The sequence below is a fragment of the Coturnix japonica genome, chromosome 14 (genome assembly GCF_054131305.1).
Source record: "Coturnix japonica strain WE chromosome 14, WE-NBRP24, whole genome shotgun sequence".
NCBI classification, from domain to species: domain Eukaryota; kingdom Metazoa; phylum Chordata; class Aves; order Galliformes; family Phasianidae; genus Coturnix; species Coturnix japonica.
In genome coordinates this window covers 15,110,597-15,132,037 of record NC_140676.1, presented here as the reverse complement: position 1 = coordinate 15,132,037, position 21,441 = coordinate 15,110,597, and the positions used below count along the sequence as shown (strand labels likewise).

At 37.5% G+C, this 21,441-nt stretch overlaps 1 protein-coding gene across 11 annotated transcripts in view; it reads right to left on the bottom strand.

Moving 5' to 3' along the window:
• The window catches only part of TLN2 (talin 2), a 175,478-nt gene that overhangs the window by 125,843 nt on the left and 28,194 nt on the right, over positions 1 to 21,441 (bottom strand). For 4 of the 11 annotated variants that reach the window (XM_085515765.1, XM_085515763.1, XM_085515771.1 and 1 more), the window contains exons 2-5: positions 11,977 to 12,059; positions 1,565 to 1,738; positions 595 to 692; positions 249 to 378 (exon numbers count right to left, since the gene is read on the bottom strand). In XM_085515765.1, the coding sequence (XP_085371891.1) occupies positions 249 to 378; positions 595 to 692; positions 1,565 to 1,700 (364 nt within the window). In that variant the 5' untranslated portion in view covers positions 1,701 to 1,738; positions 11,977 to 12,059. The remainder of the gene's footprint in view (positions 1 to 248; positions 379 to 594; positions 693 to 1,564; positions 1,739 to 11,976; positions 12,060 to 21,441) is intronic. The other 7 variants (XM_085515766.1, XM_085515764.1, XM_015872272.3 and 4 more) reach the window with 4 other exon arrangements.

The window sequence follows — 21,441 nt, the reverse complement described above, 5'->3', positions numbered from 1 at the left end:
GCACATAACTGCGCTGCTACAAAGCCCCATGTCTTCAAATACTAAACACTGCAGTTTAAGAACACCACTAATTCTTAACTGACTACCACAAGAAAAACTGGACAACAGCTTTGAAAAATATTTGGTAAATGTTAACTGATAACAAATTTATGTAGTTTTTGAACATGTGCCAATTTATATGTAGTATTTAAGATGTCAATACAGCAAATAAAAAGAACTTATTGAATATGTAGGTTCCAGAATCTTACCTATCCTGCTGCAAATGGTAACAAGCAATTCACCAACAGTTTTGGAATCATCCACCATGACTGTCTTCACTGAACCATCCAACATACGTATTTTCTGAGGTCTCTGTTTCTTTTTGTACTCCAGTACATCCTAGGAAGTAAACAATATTGTTTCTAAGTATATGGAAGCCACAACAAAAAGCAACCCAGTAGAGCAGATATTTAAAGTATGATTTCTTTTAATCTTTTGTGCACACTCAGTGCATCAGTCTCTGTTCCTCTCAACACTAAACATTTTTCTTGCTAAGTTGGGAAACAAACTTTCTAAAAACACATTGATCAAAGAAACAACAGACTTGTAACATACCCCATTTCTCAGCATGTAATAATCCAGTGTTCTTCCAGCTTCCAGCCATATACCTTTACGAGGATCTTCATCCGACAAGAACAATCCATAGTCAGAGGCTGCGGAACAGAAGAGACAGATTATTGAAAAGCATCAAACCTCATATTACAAGTGTGGTTTCAGTTAAGGCTATTCAGTTCCATAATTACACTAATTATATTTACCTCACATTCTTAATGAACTTAGAAAGATATATTTTTTGGTCCTTGAGAAAATATTTAGATTACCAGCTGATATCAGAATAGAGCAGGTAAATATAACCACAGTTTTCGGACAACGTCTCATCGTAAGTGAGGTGCATAACAATAATTCATACTTATTCCAGAGATTAATTAAAGTGTAACTGAAAGATACCAAGTTTTGAAGGAAGAGCCCAGTTTGATAAGAAGAATTTTTCCTACAGACCTTAATTAAAAACCCCACTGAAAAGCCAAGTGATCCATACAGAGATGTTTACAGACAAATTCAGCACAGAACCAGTTATATGAAATTTTAGGATCTGTGCCTATAAATAGCTTATGACCTTTATAAGCAGACAAAGTGCTTTATGCAAAGCACAGAATTACCAAGGAAGCATAAACTGCTCTAATTTTCATTTTGGGGGAATGCACCTCAGTAATGAAATAGCAGTGTTTATGCAGCTTGCATGTGAATATCACAGTCATCATCTCAGTGTGCATTCTTGTTGGAGAAGTAAAATGTGTACATAGTAGTAGTCATATCCTGTCAGTCAGACTACAGGATAACACTTTCTGTTGTGCAGGTACAAGTTTGATCAGCCTGTACTGTACAACTGTGAGTTCTGCTAACAGGGAAAGAAACATTTTAACAGCTACAATGAAGAGGAAAGAATATATTATGTCTATCCATTTCAATTTCAGAAAGGTGTTTTAGTTTGCAACTGAACTACAAACATGTATAAAGAACTCACCTTGCCCCATTTGAGCCTCTGGCACTCGTTCACGAATAACTCTACAGGCATCATACACTGCAGTGGATGGTTCAAACTGCATCGTCTTCACAACATTGCACTGGCGGACACAGATCTTCAAGGAAAGGGCGACCATGGTGTCAAATCACTTGCAGTTCCCTACTGAAAATGAAACTAGAATGAAATGAGTTTATTGGAATATGTTCTCCAATACATTCCTACATACAGTCCTACTAGAATCATCAAGCTACAAACAGTCCCCCCCACACAGATATTACTCTTGGCATACTGGAAATTCATTTTCAGAAAAGGTGTGTATCCATTCCTAAAGGTTTCCCCTAATGATGAAAATTACTTCTCTCAGCACACACTCTTGTTAGTATGTTAGATTAACTGGCAACTAATATCTTAGAGCAATAACATAAGCAAAGGGAGATTCACAAATATGTAACACTGTGTGTTCTCTTCCAGTCTCTAGTAAATAACTCTGCTAGATTTTTTTATCCCATTGCGCAGCTACTGAAAGTTTCAAGAAGTTATTTTTCATTTGAGTTCTATTTTAGAAACATCACTGAATTTGACAGCATTTGTCTACAGAAACAGGAAGCTACAGATGCTTTTTGTCCTGTTTCATTTTATAGATGGTCTGGGTTTTGTCTCAAGCATCATCCCTTGCAGTCATGACACTCCAAACGACACTCCCACCACTGGACTTTCCGAAACTACCTCCAAGAACTGTACAGATCTAAAGCCCTTTATTGCTGAATGAGAGAAATGTGAAAGTAAAGCACTTTCCAAATCTAAGAGTGCCTGATAAAGAGCCCTGAGCTGACATCTTGTTCAAATACTGTTCCTTAAAGGAAGGACCAAAATGTATTGACAGCCTGGTCTCCTTCAAACTCAATGCTCCTGTTTTTGGACATCCCAAAAGACACTTCATCCTGAAAAGAGTTATGAAGGGACCTGTGAGCTATTGGCTTCTTCCAGCACTGTGTTCTCAAAAATCAGAGGCAGGTTTTCATCTGTCACCTTCAGATTACCCTCAAGCTCTAAACATCCCCACCTGGTTTTCAGCAGGAGCTGAGACAGTTTCCATCTTCTGGGTAACAAACAGGAGAGCTGCTTTTTCACACAAGAAAAAACAAAAACAAAACAACCCAGGAAAAAAAACAAAACACAAAAAACCTCCCCCCCGTCCCCCTTCCATATTCCCTTTATCTTCTGTACACTGATTCACACCACATTCAAACATTTCTCTGTGCAGGTAATGGACTCTCTTTTTCCTCTCCAATACTACTCATTTTCCAGAAGAGTGGACCAAAAAACCCTACAGGATTCCTTGTATTCAAAAGATTTAGGAAGAAACGTTTGGCCTTGTATTACGTCTAAGGCCCTGCAAACAATGGAACAGGTAATTGCTAAATCAAACTGTGACTGACCTGTGTTTGCAAGGCTGGAGACAGAAATATTAAGTTAGAAACCTGACAGGATTGGGATAGGTAATATAAGCTCCAAACTCATAGAGAGAACCCAGTACTAACAGTATGCATTTGGAGTGTGAACATCAAAACCTGGAGCTGAGTACTCACAGATCCTGTGCTCTGGGAAATCCTGACAAAACAAGTGTAACTAGTGGCTGAATTGTGTCCTCATGCCCACAGAGATAGCTTGGATAGACCATGACAACAAGCAAACCTGTTTCAAGTGTAACAACAAATACATTGCTAAACACTGAAAAGATCTACAACTGAGGCAATGTTAAATTCCTTCGGAGAGCAGTAATATCAGGTTGTGCAGATGCCTGCCATTCCAGCTGCAGTTCAGCACTGGCTAACTGCTACAGTTAGACAGCCTGCTACGTTCCAGCTCCAGAAGTTAACTGCTGCCAACATTTCTGTTTGCACAATCACACTCACCCAATTCTGACACTTTTTTTTCCTATGTTGGCCATCATATTTAAGAATAACCATTTCCTTAGTTTTGACAGAACTGGGTTATGGAGTGATTACCTAACACAACTTGACAGAGAATCCAATGTACTAGTCATCTTCAGCACAGGAACGGGAGCACCAAGTGGTCAAAGGATAATCACCCTCATTTGGTCTCATTTAGACCACAAAGAGACCAGCAAGTCACTGACTCGGGAGGATAAGACTTGCAGCAGGGACCCGTGCTTCCATTTGCACAGCTTAAACTGAATTTTCAGCAAATGCTACTTTATCTTTCCTAGAAGCTTCTTCCCTGAAGCAAGTTCCTAAAATGTTTTTCTACTGATTTACTGATTTGATAGAAAATAAGCCAGAAAACATAAAGGTAATGATGGATAGCAAGTCACAAGGCACCAAGTCAAACAAAAACAAATACAGCCATTAAGTCCCCTTGAAATGCCTCCAAATTAATAAGAACAAAGTCAGTGTCAGAACATACCCACTCTCTTCTTCTACTGGAAATTTGAAATGCTTTTCCCTCCTGGTGTAACAAATATACAAATTCCACAGCACATTCCCTGAGAAGCTAAAAGGCAACTGAGTGACTGACCAGCTGTGCTAGACTGGGAAGGTGGCACTGGCATTAAGACTACCCCATCAGCTGCTGTGCGAAGAAACAGAAGGGGAAGTGTAATTATCTCAAAAAGCATTTTACAAGGACTCTCAAGAGACACGTAACCCAGGATAAAAGGCTGTGCCTCTGAATACTGGTAAGAACAAAAGTTTGCATCACATAATTCAAGTAAAAATCAACCATCATCAAGCTAAAAGCATATAATAAAACAAAAGAATTATGATGGCTTATGAGATAAATGAGAGATTTACAAGAAATTAAGATTTACGGGGTAACCACTTGGCAAACACTGATCTCCCTGAGCATCCACACGACTGCCTCGCTTCATTTGTATCATCCCTACCCCAGTGTCTGGGATGTATGGCAGCTGAGGAAATAGATATATTTTGAGCTATGCTGCTAAGTAATCATAATACAGAAAATAAATGTATTTTCTTAGTTTAATACTATTTCTGGTTAATGTTATGACAAAAAGAACACTCCTTTGCTTTCCACTTCCCACCCCTGCTAATGGAATGTTTTAAGTAAAGTGCAAGTCAAAATAGCTGCATTTCTTCAATAGGCAAATGTGGAACAGCTAACGCTGACACATCAAATATGAACTACTCCCATCAGCAAAGCTGCCACTATCGGTGCTGTTGGTGAAAAACAAAGCTCTGCCATGGTTTTGCAGAGACCTGTCTTCCTGTAGATGTCCCTTAATACGTTCATTTTTAAGCTTGAGCAAGCACATATCTAGGTCACGAGACTCACAATCTAAAAGCCTACATTTATACATATTACAACAGACAAAGGTACACATTTTTATACTAGAGTAACTGTCTAAGAAAATCTAGTGGGTTAGAAGCTCTGCATTGATCTTAGTACCCTCATCACTGCCCTGCTGGCACAAGGCACCAGAAAAAAACAGGACATGTTACCTTTTCAACTGTTTAATAGCTGAACATCTAATTCTACTGCAGCATACCAAACATTTCTTCAGTGGGCTGGTACCTGTTAAGATCTTAAGCAAAAATTACCTAAAGCCACAAACCCTGTTGTAATATTAACTACATGTCGTATATCTAAAATTATAAATGTAAAACAAAATGCCATCTTGCACAACTGACGGGCCCATGGGGCAGGAAGAAAGATGGATGTGCAGGCATCAGAATTTACAAAACTCAATAGTACCTTTAAGCAGTTTGGTCAATGCTATTTGTTGTCATCTTTCGCACTTATCCTGCACTCCTCCAAACTGCTCTCAAAAGTGCTATTAATTTTATTCGTATACTGGGCAGATTCTCTGCAAGGTTGCTGTATAGTGCCTGACTGATACATGGTGGCTGTGCCTTGCCAATCCCCTGAGAACATTGTAGAGAGATGCTTCAGGAAGAATTATCACTTACACCCAAATAACTTACGTGTGTATAAATTCTAACTCCAATTAGTGTTTCACTGGTGAATTTAGAAGGGGGCAGTACACACTATTCTGGCAGCCAGAAACAAAATAGTCCCAGTTCTCTTCAAATTAGATTAAAGATGAGAGGGACAACAGTAAACATTAACTTTTGTTCTATGAGTACAAAGGTATCAACTTCAGAAATGATCAAAAAGCAGACAAAAATCTCAGGCACTGTGCGCTGTCTGGGGAGGCTAGTCAGAAGCCTTTAAGTAAGCAAACAAAATAACTACGAGTCTTACTTCCATCAGTCAACATAAAAGTCACTTGGTGCTATTCCACAGAACATTCTTTATTCTGTGCTTGTAAAACGTATATTGACAATTAAATGTAAGACCTCTCACACATCCCCTCTCCTAAGAAAAAGACCCACTTAACCACAAGGCCTATGTACACACACACACCACATGTTCTGATAAGCAAGCTTGCATTTAAATCCTTCACGAACCTAAGCAAATTCACAACAGTGTGCAATCCTAAGTCATAAAGACAGGTAACTTGAAAAACAGTAAGCCAAAGGTAAACGAAGGCAAGATTAGGAAGGTACAGTAAAAGTAGCCTTTAATTATTAGCAGGCACTAAGCATGCCTTTTTCAGTTCACAGTCATACAGGAGCATCGTCTATTTTGCCTAGTACAAGTAAGTCCCTTCAAGCAAAATTATGTAAGAGACCAAAATACTTGAATCTAATTCAGAGATTCCATTATCAATTCAACTGCAGTTTGCTTTTCAAGTCAAAAGACAAATCTGCAAACTTATATCAATGTACCTTCAAAATAAAATGTACATTACAAGGTATTGTGAAAAGAGTACCACTGTTGGGAACCATCCAAAATTGCTTTTGGATAACAGAAGGTAAGAGTTTGACCAAAACAAGCTCTAATGTCGAAGTCATCAGTCTCATGAGTAGAAGCTTCTGACACAGCTGTCAACATCTAAACTCTTTTAAAAGGCCCTCTGGGCTTTTGTTCCTATTTGGCAAGAGCAGCACAGAAGAAAGCTGAAATAGAAGAGTTTTGTACAAGTCAGAAGAGGTGAAGTAGCATCCCTTTGCGAGGCTCCTCACTAAATGCATCGCTTCCTCTTTAGGCATGAAGCCTTTTAAGCCCCATTAGATAGGACAGCAATGAAGATATTCACAGATGCCAAGAGTATAACTTACACAGTACTGAGATAAAGATGTATGCACTTATTTTTAAAGTTGGGGAAAAAAAAAAGTCAGCTTGAGGCGTACATTGAGATTCATAACAAGAGCTACAACTTGTTTGAAGTCAGACACAGACTTAATTTTGAATATATTTCTGGGAATTTAAAAGCACATACATGAATTTAAAAGGATAGAATAAATTAAGATAATGACTATTTCTTTCTCTATGGAAGAATTAAAGCAATACCAAGCTGATTTTCCACAGGAGAAGATTTAATTGTTTCAAGCGTTTCATCCACATATTCTAAATCACACTGACAATGGTAAGAAATTGAACTACCAAACAGGCAGCTAAACACAGGCTTGCAGAATTCTGCATATTCACTCCATTTTCACATGATGAAATGCTATGAAATCCTGAAGAACAGTTTTTAAGCCTTCATGTCTGGTTGTGGTTTTCAAAATACTCAATTCAATGTTTTGTTGCATTTATTCAAAGTCAAAATTCCAGCTATGTCTGCCGCTTCTTGACATTTTCCCCAAAGTAGAATGAGATAAACCGATTTGTTAATATAGTCACTAAGTGACACAGCTAGGATGTGACCAACTAGATTCGACTAATTTGGTCTAAATATTATTCCACATTTCTTCATCCTTTTTCAAGTGGAATGAGGGCACAATTTGCCTTCAGAAGCAGCCGTGCTAAACAGAAAATCAGAACGGAATCCTGTAATGGGCTTTATATGGAATAGTTCTTTATTCTCACAAATCTGACACGCTGCACTTAAGAGGCACTGAAGTTGCTTTCAGTAAATTTTGATCTATTTCTCCCAACAGTCAGTTAATACATTTTGAATAGATCACTAAAACAGGAAGTGAGGCAGAGAAAAAAAAAACACAAAAAACAGCAAACACAATTCATCCAAATAACATTCTGTAAGTGCTATCAAGTAATTAGTGTACCACATAATTAAGTAAGAACTCAGAAAAACCTGAAGGAAGACAGTACAGAGTATGGCAGTTACGCTGCTAATTTCACCAACTGGATCTTTAAAAATACATTTTTCTGCCTCACAATATTTTGGAAAATTCAGAATTAAGCCAATTGCTACCTGAACCTAACTTATTAATAATTCACTTATGTTTCTACCATTGAAATGCTCTAGATTTCATTTCCTGTAATAATATTCGGGCATTTTTTTCTCATGAGCAATCACAACATGAATCAATAAACAATTACCACCATTTCTGTATAAAATATTATTTTTAATAATGTTCAGGTCATGGAGACAAAGTTTACAGAAAATCAGTTAAAAAATCACAATAAGATATTGTGAAGGCAGTAATGATAATCCAGCATACATCCTTCCCAACAAAAGTAGCCATGTAGAATGGTGATACTTCCATTTCATCTTGACAAGTCAAGTAGATCCAACAGCTGACACACCATCTATTAGTCAAAATCATGCATTCATAAACACATTTAAAACATTACCAGAAAAAGATTTTCCTAGTCTTACAGAGAAAAACACCATCTTTATACTTTGCTGTTTTAGGCTACCACAGAGGCTGAAAACTAGCTGTAATAAGTTTTGGACTTTACAAGGCCACGTGATACTCCAACAAGATACCATCCTTTTATATTTCAGCTCTAATATGTTTGTAAGGATTCAAACACCTCTGAAGAATTGTTACACACGAAAGAATAAAAGATGCATGCTGACAATGAAAGCTGTTAAAACTGGACATGGTCTGCCTACTTCATTCAATGAGGAAAGAATTCTTAAAATCTATGAGAATTCATTCATTCACCCCCCCAAACCAGGCAACAGACACGGTTACAGCCTTCCTGGTAGAATTCAGTCTCCCCCTCCCTCCCCCCCTTTTTTTTCCTTAATTCACAGACTAGCATCATGAAAAAAATCAAGCAGCCACAAAATAGAAAAGCAGAGATACAGAAGTCTAACATTCTTCAGTGACTGGTTCAAGCAAGGAAGTTGGCCTTTGTTTATTTCCAGCTATAAGAATATTTCCCAAGGTCAAAAGCTCACAACTGATGGAAAAGGAGACAAGAACATTACAGAATGGTGTAATCTCTACGAAAATCTAGGAAAATGTTTCAAGGTTGAGGACAGCCTATATCTCTGAAGAAACCAGGATGGAACTCCAAAGCATCTCCCTACTGCAGGGATAAAAAGGAAAAGAACTTAAAATATTGTTGAAATTTTAGTAGGGCTTAGTAGTGTGTAAGTAAAGTAGGTTATAATTAGTCTAATACACTGTCAACTATGTGCTAATCTCAGGTCAAAACTGTTCCTCCATCAAATGTGCTTATAAAGAGACCCTGGCAGTGATCTTTCTTAAAAGTTAATGGTCAAATTAGCAGATTCTTCAGATGGTTGAGCCCAAATTCACATATTTTTCCTAGGAAGGCCTATCTCAAGATGTACATGGAACACTGGATTAATCTTATGCCTCATAACTATCCTCTCATTCTTAAAATGAAAAATATGTTACCTGAGTATTATATGTAAGAATGGATACTCTGTACTTAAATATTTAATTATATGAGTACATGTGTATGAAACTTATGTAAAAACACTTGTACAGACAACTGAAAATATATTAGATAGGCTAGTGCTTTTGACATGGGCACAAATTCATATTAAGATGTGTTGAACTGCAGCTAGGACTGCCATCTAAAGTCCACTATTCATGAAGATTACTAAGTACATACTCTGCATAAACCATCTTTCCAGTAAACTTAGTTCCTTAAGCCAGAATAAAATAGCCTACCAGGATCTCCCTTATGTCAGCTCATGGACAATAGTACTGATGGAGAAAGCAGTTCAACAGGGAAGTTCACAGATCAAAGAGGATCACAACTGAATCAACGTTACCTTGGAGAAGCTGCTGACTGTTACACATCATTTCTGTTTCATTCCAATATTCTACACTAGATTCAGCCATCTAGAAAACTTAAGACACCACTCTTCACACAAAAAGACCAGAGGGCAATAAAAAGGTTACTGCAAAAAAAGCGAAGTTATTTTCCAAGCACAGTGGGGAAAAATAAACCATCACTGTCACTGTTTCCATCAATTATTTTCAGCAACAAACATGAAATCAACCTGGAAACCAATCCACTACTACAGCTATTGCTTATTTCCTACTGAAGCTCATAGGATTCTACCTTGGGCCTCCACTTGCTTCATTTGGTATCAACTTCAAACAGCTTTCACTTTGGCCACCTCATAGACACCCCTCCAAAGACTTCTTCCTTAATGGCTATTTAGGTGAGAATCAGAAGAAAGCCAAGTAGGGATCAATTTTCTCTTACATTACTTTCCTCTTGCAAACCACTGAATCACGGAAGACAGGAAAAATTAGATTCCTTCAGTAAAATCCAAGTAAACACATTTTCTATCACAAACCCTGAAAAAACTTCTAAAGAATACAATCTGCGCAATGACAATCGCATAACATAAAACCTGATTAAGAGAATTTCCAGAGATTTTATCTTTTGATCTTCTTTAATTCAACTCATGAATGCAAAAAATAACTTGAAATGTTTTTTACTACTCAAACTCTTTTCCAGCAGCGATTCCACCAGTGACAAAGGTTGCTTCCTTCTATTAACAAAATATTATTTTAGCTCAGAATTGTACAGAATCACTGATGCTCAGTTTCCACTCTTTATACACACTGTTCATTGATTTACATATACTGCAAGGGACATAGCCTGGACAAGCTTTAGATGCAGACTTATGTTTTACCTGACTAGTTCAGGACAAAGCTTCAGAAGGACCTTAATCTTACACACTAAATCAGGACTTACAGCCACCAGTGAAGCTAGATCCCATGTGAAGAGGTCACTGAATTCAAGTGCAGTTTGTTCTCCTACCACTCCCTCACAAATGCAACATCCAGAAGCACTGACATATTATTGACAGAGAAGAGGAACTCTGAGCAATTCATTTATGAATCAGGCCAACATGAATGAACCGAAAACATTTCCAGGGGAAAATCACCTTTCACAGTTAAGAATCCCAGTACTGAGAATACTCCCAAAAATATCAGTTGTTTCTGATTAGCAAGGAGTCATCAAAGCAGTTCAATCACTTACACATCCAGACATAATTAGCCTGACTGATGTAAGAGATACTTTTAAAAAAATACTTTCTTAAATCAAAAGCTAATTAACATTTTTAGCCACACTGTTTCATTAAAAATTTGATAACAGGGATTTAATAACAGTACCACTGAAATGAGGAAAGCACTGACTTCACAAAAGAGGACCTAACCTAGTGATAATTCATAACTAGTAACTGTTACAATGTTCTTTTTGACAGTCCTTACTATAAGAATTCCCCATAAATACTTGACTAAAACTAAAAAATATCAAGAACAAAGTAGAATTACTAGCCTTCTCTTAAGAGTTATAATAAAATGAAGTAAGTAGCCTAAGCAACTATTTACTCTAATGATTTTACTTCATTTATCCTTGTCCTTAGACATAGTTGCTAATAAACTCAAACACTGCTTTATTTACAAGCCATTTTAAAAGTTCACTGTAGATATTTTTCAAATATGGAGAAGAGCAGGACAAAATTCCATTAGCAAAATTTCAGTATTGAAGGCACCATTTCCAAATGAGGAATGAAAGCCAAGGACACATTGAGAACAATAACGTGCACAAGGTCAAAATTACTCCAACAAATCAAGAAACTAGAGTAACATTTAACAACATTTTGTTCGAAGCCAGGCTTACCACTTCAGCCTGCACTTCCCATAGCATTTCAGTCTAGAAATAATATATCTGTTTAGTCTAGAAATTATATTACTTTTTTTTTTTCCCCGTTACTTCTCTTACATATATTAAAATGAAACCAAATCATCGTCTCAGCTATTTGTTCTCATACCAGTGAAAGGCACAGCCCTTCTTTCTGAGGCTTAGAGAACTCATTTATTTTGTATTATCCTCCAGTCTCCCTGGAAACTGTTTAAAAATAGTCAGAAGATGTAATGGTCAGGTTAGTCTCCTGGCTGTTATTCACAATATTTACTTGGAGCTTCAACATTCATGCATCACATTTGATTTTCACCTTGATTTTTCCTCACAAATAAATACATTTACAGCTGTATATACATGTATTTCATACATTACCAAAATACACAGTTAGCAAATAAAGCTTTTTAATTACTGTAATTATTCTCTGTCATACTGCATTAAAAAAAAAAAAAAAGTAAACAGAACCTTACCTCAGAATTATACTTCATTTCATAGAAAATAGGGCTGTCTAAATGTACTGCTTGACCATACAGGATGCTTTCAGTAACCAGGTCTGTAACACAGGAAACAAACAAGTTACTTTCTTATCCCCAGTCCATTCATTCCGAGATTGGAAGTGCTTTCTGCCAGCACACTGAAAAGGAAGCAACTCAGGAAACTATGAGTTTCCTTTTCTCTTTTAGATTTGGGATATGCATTGCCAAAGAAAATAGCCTAAGGTAATCCAATTCAACCTAGGCTTCCAAATTACTCACATTAAAAGTCCACTACAAATGAGATCCGAGTTTATAAAGGTAAGCGCCCTGAAATTATCTAGTCACTTGACAAAAAGCTTGTAGTGCAAGCCTGGGTGTTAACGTAAATAAAGCAATCAGTCTCTCACAGAGTACTATTTTGCAATAACGCTGCTTTTCTATGGCTTAAATTCTCTTTGTGAAGTACCTCAGAGTAGTAAACAGCCAAATAAAATCCTCTCTGGGCTTCCCTTCACAGTGCACTTCCCTTCACAGTGCACTTCAGTTTTGCAGAAAAACAGAATTAAGGTCTCTGTTTTCCTTTTAGAAGAAAGAATGAGAAAAAAATAGAACTATTTCAAGGTTTTGGCTGATTGGGGAAGGTGAGCTTTGTTACTTGGGTTGGTTTTAGGCTTCGCATTCCTCTGCTCTAAGGCTTTGGGGAACTTGTTCTTTGTTTTTAATTCAAACAAAACCTAATTTAATAGGAAAGTTTAATACTCAACTCATTCAGATGAACAAATCAGTTGGAACATAAAAATAAATTGCAATATATATTTATTTTTCCATGCAAGGTTATGAAGTGAACAACACCTCCTATCTACATCAGCGATTACAAAATTGTCTGGTTACTCTTCTGGGCAAAGCAATACGTCTCAAGAAACAGTGAGATTGGATGGGGGCCCTGGGCAACTTGATTTCACACTTGATCTAGCAATTGGCAACCTTGCCTGCAGCAGAGTTGGAACTTTATGATCCTTGAGGTTCCTTCCAACCCAAGCCATTCTATGACTCAGTGACTTAAAGCTTGCTGCTAGAAATGACCTGTGTGTGTTCCATACATCCAGACTGCAGTCACAGAAAGGTTTAATCCTCACTTTCAGATCTCTTTTGGAGCACTTATCCAAACACAATCCCTTAGAAACATCAGGAAGTCACAGAAAAAACTTATACGTCTGTACAGAAGTCCATGGCAATAAAAGAAGACCTGCAGCATTCAAACAACCAAAGATGGCAAATATGCTGCCAGGAGAATAAATTCAATGAATTTTCCTTGGCGAGGCTGGTTAGAAAGGTGATTCTTTGTTTTTCTTCCTGTGGACTTTTAAGTAACCTTAACTGCATTGCCAAACAGCTCCTAACTGTAGGCCAGGTCAGAGAAAATGCAGTCTGCATCAGGATATTTCAGCATCCAATGAATCATCGGTACAGAAGCTGGCATTACAATAGTTTACTTTAATAATTGGATGCCTTGCCTCTTGAAAAGGTGCCTTCACCTTTTCAATGCAAACCAATTTATTTTAGTGTACACCAAGAAGGTACACGTAAGCTGAATTACAAGGCATGCCATTGGTACACACTACAAAGATTTTTCTGCAAATACTAAAGGTCAAGACAAAAGCAAGGTCAGTGTTGCTCTGAGGATCTAATGCCTTCCCCAAGTAAATCTATGTCATCATGCAAATAATTCAATGGAAGGTAACTTTTAGTTTATTTATTACGGTAAGATGCTAGAGGTCTGTTCAGCACAGCCCAGCCGTTTGCTAGCCAATCCATTTTCTGGAAACCGCTTTTCCAAACTTGCACATACTTCTCTCTCTCATTTGTTTTACATGTGATTCTGAAGTATTTCAATTACTTGCAACATTTATACTTTTCTTCATCTTCAGCTCTCTGTTATGAGGCTGTGAGAGCACCCGACATCAGGCTGGAAGCATTTCACCTTCACAGAGTCTTCTTCAACTGAGGCTGATACTTACCAGACTTGCATCAAAAACCAACATCTAAAGAACATATCATATTTATGGGACAACAACAGCAGAAGCAGCAGAGAAATGAATCTGAGTATTGCTGCTTTCTAGTTACACCTGGCTCCCCAAACAAGTCTTCCAATTCAATACAAGCTGTTCCTTGGTCAGGGCTGGGAAGCTGCTTTGAAACCTGCTCTATTCAGATGCAATCCTATAACAGAATTTATTTCTGTTGCTAAAGAAAAAACAATCTCTTGTTTTCAAGTTATAAACTGAAAACAGAATTATAGTGTCTCTGCTCTGACAGAATTCAAAACAGATTTTTTCTCTAGTTTACCATTGTGGTCTATCCAGTGTTAACCCTACATGTGACTATGAAGGACAGAGTGAATGAACTGCCCTCAAATGTTTTATTAGGATAGAAGGAACAAAACACCACATTTGCACATATTGCTAAAGTAATCTAATGATTAAAATATCATGTCTCAAAATTACAACTTCATTTAAAATATGAGATTCAATTATATCAATATTTAAAGAAGAAAAATGTTTGAATGTGGCAGTCTTAAAAATAAATTGTTTATCCTATGTTCCATTTTAAGACTGACTTGAACAAACGTGACTGTGAGAAGAACGTTAATTTTTCAACTGGGCCAGTTGCTGCTGAAGATACCACACACTTTTTTTAACAAGACAAACTTGCCAAGTGACAATTGTAACTAAACAGCCTAAGATGATTAATCACTGCTTATATCGTCTATTGTTCTCACCTGGAATGCAGCCAGAAAGGAAACTCAATCACCCAAAACCCCAGTCAGCAACATAATAAAACAGGACGCATTACTTAGGAGCTGCCCTCAAGATTTTGCCCCTCACAGACGATTACGGTAGCCTGCATTCCCAGAGCTCTTGGTGCTCCTGGATTTTACTTCAGCAGTATTTGAACTGGCAGTTCTGTGGGACTGCAGAGGTAAATACCAGCCTCCCCGTATACTAGGTTGTTTCCGTTCACATATTTTCTGTGCTTGTACCTCAAACTGTGTGTTGAGTTTGAACAGTCATTTAGACTCAATAGCCAAGTTCTGTTAACTAACACTATAATATTAATTTAATCAGCATCTTACACTTCACTGCATTCACTGAAACCATCAAACGTGTCTGGGTCTTTTTGTCTTACATTAGTACCCGTTCAAAATAACCATTACAAACAAATTTGTTCTTTTTTAATGCTGCATAGTCTACAGCTGTGTCAGATCTCATAAATGGTCAGAAATCACCTACTTGAAACATGTATTCAGCATATAGGCAATTTTTACTATCTCTCAGCTGCAGTTACACTCTTAAATACAATTCTTCCCTTAACATTTGTAACTAAAATAACTATAAAGTTTATGAAAATGACACTTCAGTGTGTGCTGAGGTATTCAGTCTTGGTTTTCTCCCTTCATACCTCACAGATGGTGGCCTTGCAATCACCCGCTAAAAGCCAGCTCTCCAACTTAGAGGCTCTAACTACTGCTTCACACTCACTATTGTTCTGAGCTTTAAAGACCTGTCAGATTTTACCACATCCTATAAACATGGGATAGCTTAAGGAGCCTGAATAGGTTCAACAGGTAAATTTTGCAACATAACATCTCTTCTCAACGTATGTTTGTCTACAAGGTTGAAGAAATTGCCTGTTGTGACCATTTTAAAGCCATCAATACTGATGTATTTCCAATCTCTTACATGATGATGCTGAACTTATTTCTGCAATAAATGAGATAAATACTCTATGTTTTCACCAACTTTGTTTTTGTAAGGCAAGTACTGCTTTCCTCTGGATCAGAGCTCCCCTTTAGTAGTAGGAAGTTGCTCCTCAGACTCCTATTCCCAAACTTAATTCAGAGCTGTCATCTGAACCCTCTATGTAACAAGCTCTAATTTTGTTGCCTGCTAGGAAGAGAAGATCTTGTTTAATGTGTTCAATTATCTCTGTGGGAGTTGGAAAGCAAAGAAGGTTTACCAAACTAGAAATGTTAACTTACTTCCACTTTATTACTACGACTATAGAAAAAGCTACAGCAAATACTCACATTCAGTCACGGTTGTTAAGTTCTTTGAAATGCATGTGCCCGGAACAGTATGTCATCCTGGCATCAAATTGCAATGCGTTCCTTTGATGCCAGAAAGCAAGTCTGACTTGACTGATTCACCAGAGTAATGTGAAATATAAGGCAGTCATGCTTTACTGTCCTTCTCAGAAGACAGACACTGGGACAGCACCACCTGGCAAACTCACCTATACTTCCATTATGTGAACAACTTTTGCCTTACAAAATGTTCCAAGTCCAGCAACGATCGACCACTTAGCATAAGCCAGGCTCACAATGTCTGCAAGGAGTTTGTTAGAATAGTCTTTTAAGAATGGAACAAAACTTTTTTCCAATAATGTGATATGTGGTAAATGAAACTGACAGATAATGAGGTGAAATAACACTTTTGAACCACGAGTACTCAGCAGTTTCCACATCATCAGGATACCATTCCCACTAACTTTGGATCTTTCCTGATTTGCAGTGTGCACCGAACCTTCAAATACCAATTCTCCCACTCCACCTCTCCAAGAATAAAAAATATCCATTTATTAATCCCCCAGTGTTAAACTACTCTTACAGCTGCGTTAAAGAAGAATATCCTATACATCAATTGCAATCACCGTCATTTTTGTATTTTGGCTTTATTAAACATCTTGAGAAGAAATAATTACAATTTTTCTGTTAATCTACTATACATGTGGTAGACTTCAGCCCCATAGAAAATAAAGCTACCACCAGATTTGTCTTAAATTAAGATCACCTTAAAGCTTTGACTCGCACAAAACACAAGCAGAATGAATGAGCTAGAGAGCTGTCTAGAACGTGGCCTGCTGCAGCACAAAACTCAAGTACAGTGGTGATGACACATTTAAAGTATGTTCACCTTCAAAGTACATCCTGTGAAGCAGTTATCTAAATGCAAAGACAAGCAGCACTCATCAGCAACAAGAATTAGCATATATACACTCAGAGACTACAAAAAATTCACAAGCTACACACACTAAAATGTTAAATTCAAGTTATTTGAAAACAAGAAAATGATAACATATGGCTTCACTGAATCTGCAGTTTCATTACTAGCAACTCAACCTATGTGTGCTGCTCAGTAGGTGCAGAATCATCGTGGGCTTGAAGCTGTATGAAGTTAGTAAGCAAGCATGTGAGAATGAGAGATCTACAAGGGAAGCCCATTTCTTCACAACAAGCACTAAAAAGCATAGGTTAAAAGAAAAGGAATAGTGCATATTTCTAAAACTAAATTTAGCACTGAAGCACAAACTATTATTTAACTAGAATAAACAATACAGATGTATCTGTAGCCATTTTTAAGCTCCAAAATGAGTTAACCGCTGTAAATCTGTTGCCTGTACGTATGTACTTTCAGGCTTAGTGTGCAGTAGTGCTCTTGGAATCAAGATCCTGCTCCAAGAAAGAAAACAGAGGCAGAACTTAAAAATGGATGCCAACCTACAAACTATTTCTACATCCTGAGTCTAGATCGTTCAGGCTAAGTAATCTCCTCACATGCTGTACATTTCAATGTCTGGTTGACATCAATCTGGTTGAAACAGATTTCTAATAACGTATTTCATGTGAGAAACTACAAAGGCCTTTCAGCAGGCTCCATTTGCAAGTTTCACAAACACCAAGAATTAAGGTGTTTCACCACTCATTTTCTATATATGCACTGAGAATTTATTTTATGTAAAAACAAGAGTACTAAAGTACAGCTAAAAGAAAAAATGCACCTTTCTTTATTGCCTTTTAACAAGTCAGGTAGAAGGGTGACATTTCCAAGGATGGATCCCATGCATGAAATAAGAGTGCACAAGAGAAAAGGCACAGCAAAGAACAACAAAACATGAAGTTTCAGAGCTGGCATTATTCTTGAATAATTCCAAGTCCTGGTGTTTGTTGTTACTTGCAATAGTACATTTTCAAAGACCTGTTGCCTACCTACAGATTGTCACTTTGTACTGACACAGCAGAGGTGAATTTAGATGTGCACGCTGGCACTGAATACTAGATACTGAAGACTGAAAGTGATGGCTCCTTGACAACTGACTTCACAACTTATGGTCTCTTCTTGTGGAAAGTAACAGATTCAGTTAAAGCCTGAGCCTTATCTACCAAGTTACTGCATCTCAGCTAAGAGCCTGCAGTTCACAAACAAATTCAATCGTCACATTTCAGGCCCATAACACTGGAAATTCAGAAGACTCAGTGATGACCTCCTGGCTGCACTGGTTTTCAATGTCATCATCATTAACTTTTTTCTGTTTCACTCTCCTCCATCTGATCTGTTCTACAGCTCTAGTTACCAACTAGACAGAGCAGCGGTGCAGTTCTAAAGGAGCGATCATAAACAGGGCTTTATTCAAACTGTAAATAGCTTCAAAGCTTTTATCCATCTTTCTGCCCTCAGTACTGGCAGCAACAAGTAGGTTTAATCTTTCTGCAGACGTTCACTGCTGATATTGTTCACAATGAAACTGCAGGCTGTTGCTATTGTTAGTAACGCTATTACTAGTTAATGAACACAAACTGCGTGGGCCATAGAAATCCTTGCAGGAAGAGTAATAGAGGTGATTAACGCCAATTACAGACAGCTAAACTGATAAACTTTATTGCATTACCAATATTTTATTTACTTATATAACTCATTCTTACAAGTGATAATACAAGGCTATAATGAAGTTAGGAGATTGTCTCCAACATGACCACTTCCATCTTGAATCATGATGTGAAATTCATATGGAATTCTGGCTAAATGCCTACACAAAAAGTCCCCAGCAACGTGTGTAACAACAGTTCCAGGATCTCAGGTTTATGCCCAGGGCTGGTGCCTGAGCTGGATAAACAATAAAAATAATCTTTCAAAGGGCAGGTAAAAAATAAAAAATACTGCGAGGTTTGTGTGTACAATTTCCTCACAGTATGTCACCACAACAGGACAGTTACAATTCTCATTGTGTTCTTCCCAAACTACCTACGTTCAGCACAGAATTTACCAGCTAGTTCCACTTCCAACAAAACTACAGTAAACTCACACTGTAGCAAAGAAAGCTTCCATTTATCTCTTTGGCATGGCTAAAGAGGAGTTTGCCAACTTTCCAAACATTCCTCGAAAGCTGGGTTGCTCTATATTTGCATCCAGAAGGTTAAGACAGTATTGTTTTAGAAACCCTAGGATGCGTTGGAAATTCATTCCCAATATAAACAACCCGGATTTTTATTTTCATTCCATCCTCGCTGTTTCACCAGAGTGAAGTCATTCTCTTTAAGAGCACTGTTTTGTATCCTCACTTTCAGACAAAGCTATTTAACACTTGCTTATTTTAGGCAACATATTAACTATCCTGATAGTAAGAAACATACTACAGTAATATACTTAAATACCAAAAGTTTCCATGTGCCTCCCTCTCCAGCAAAGAGTCATTTATTCAAGTCAGCAAAGTCTCAAACAGGTTAAGAAGCTTAATGGCCATTTAACAGATTAGGGATTCATTTTCTTGCAAGAGGTACAATTCTTTTGATACCACTTGAAAAAGAAAGAATTCAAGCAGTTTTATCACTGCTCCTTATTAGAATTCTCCAACGACTGAGAATTCTGTATCTGTACCAAGTGTACACGTAAGTGTTGGACACCACATCAGACTGACATAAAGATTCTCTTTCAGCCTTCTGCATCATGGAGGGCCAAGAGTCATTTTGGAAAGAAAAAAACCCAGCACATCTTCAGGTTCTAGCACCACCATATTCTTATGCTCATTACTTTACAGCAGCATTCACACCACCCCAGGGGACACTACATGGAATCACCATTTAAATGGATGAAGAAGAAGAGGCAATGTTGAAAACACTTATGTAAGAAATAAATGCTGCTTATACTCTTCACTGAGATCAAAGACAAAAGAAGTTGAGCTTCCCTGCCACTCCACCACTGCAATAAAAGACAGATGTCTTCTTTTTGACTGAACTAAGATTTCTCATGTGTTTCTGGGCTGAGAACTGACTGTCTAAACTATGGAGGAAACACAAAATAACCCTTTTCAGTACGAGTTATCCATTTCTAACTACATGCTTTAAGTTTTGTTTCTGTGGGTTCTGTTTATTTATTTTTACACACAATTTATATTTATTCAGTAACATAAAGAACAGGTAGGACTCCATCACACTGAAATGATCTTGGTCAGATCCTTGAATTGAATCAACTCTCCACTGTGCATACAGGTCATTTAACTCAGATATGCCTCTCCACCCATGTGAGCATCCACATAGCTGCAAGTGTGCTCCAACAAGGTGATATGGCTGAAAAACAAACAAACAAGCAAAAGAACAACAAAAAGCCACCAACCGTATTTCAGCAACAAGTCAAGGTGGTCCTACAGAAAAGGAGACTGAAACTTGCCTACAATTTCCATTGGAAGATCTACCAAAAAATGTTTCCACTGGTTTTGTATTCATTTCCCTAGAGTTTCAGAAAGGAAAAAGAGAAGAACCAAACAAGAAAATCCCCAAACCCAAGCAATTCACTGGCTGGTCTTGAAACATGCCCATGTATCACTATGATCCCCTCCCCCTCACAGTCTGCCCAGAACTTAGTCTTAAGAGAGAAAAAGGCAAAAGCATTGCACTCTTAGTCCCCAGTATGCCATAGCATTGCAGCATCTTCAAAATATTACACAGTTGTTATCCAAATACCAAAGTTTTTTTCAAACACCATTTGCCCAAGGGACTGATTCCCCTGCATTCTGAAAGCACATCTGAGCTGCCTATCGCTTCCAGATTTTGAAAGGAGAAATTATTGTTATAACTCAGCTGGGTTGTCTTGAAAGCCCTGCTAAAAGCTCTCTGGTTTTCATCCCAGAATCTTACTTCAGATTAAATACATTTCCTGTGTAATAATTTTCCGAGTACATAAAGCCCATATTCAAGTCTTGGGCAACACAATTTATGTAATAAGAAAAAAGGAACATATAACAGCATTTCCATTTTGTAGTTTGCTTAAAACACCTGCAAAATATTTGGGAACATCAGCTGCTGCACATACAGCTTCCTAATTAAGGATCTGAAACACTAAATTCAGAATTTGCAATAAACACAAAATTTGATAATTATGGCTAGTATCCAGTTCTGCACTTTATGGCTTTATCATCTCAAGCTAGCACATAGGTAGAAACTGATTTCACTAATCCAAATACACAACTGAAATCAAACAACTGCAACAGCCAACACAGAGACCTGCTCAAGTTAATGATAAATGAAGCTGATGTTACTATCTCCAGATCTGCAGATCTAGCAATGGCACAGCTCAGCTACCAGCCTGATCCTGGTTATCAGAGCACAGACACCAGTCAGGCTGTAAA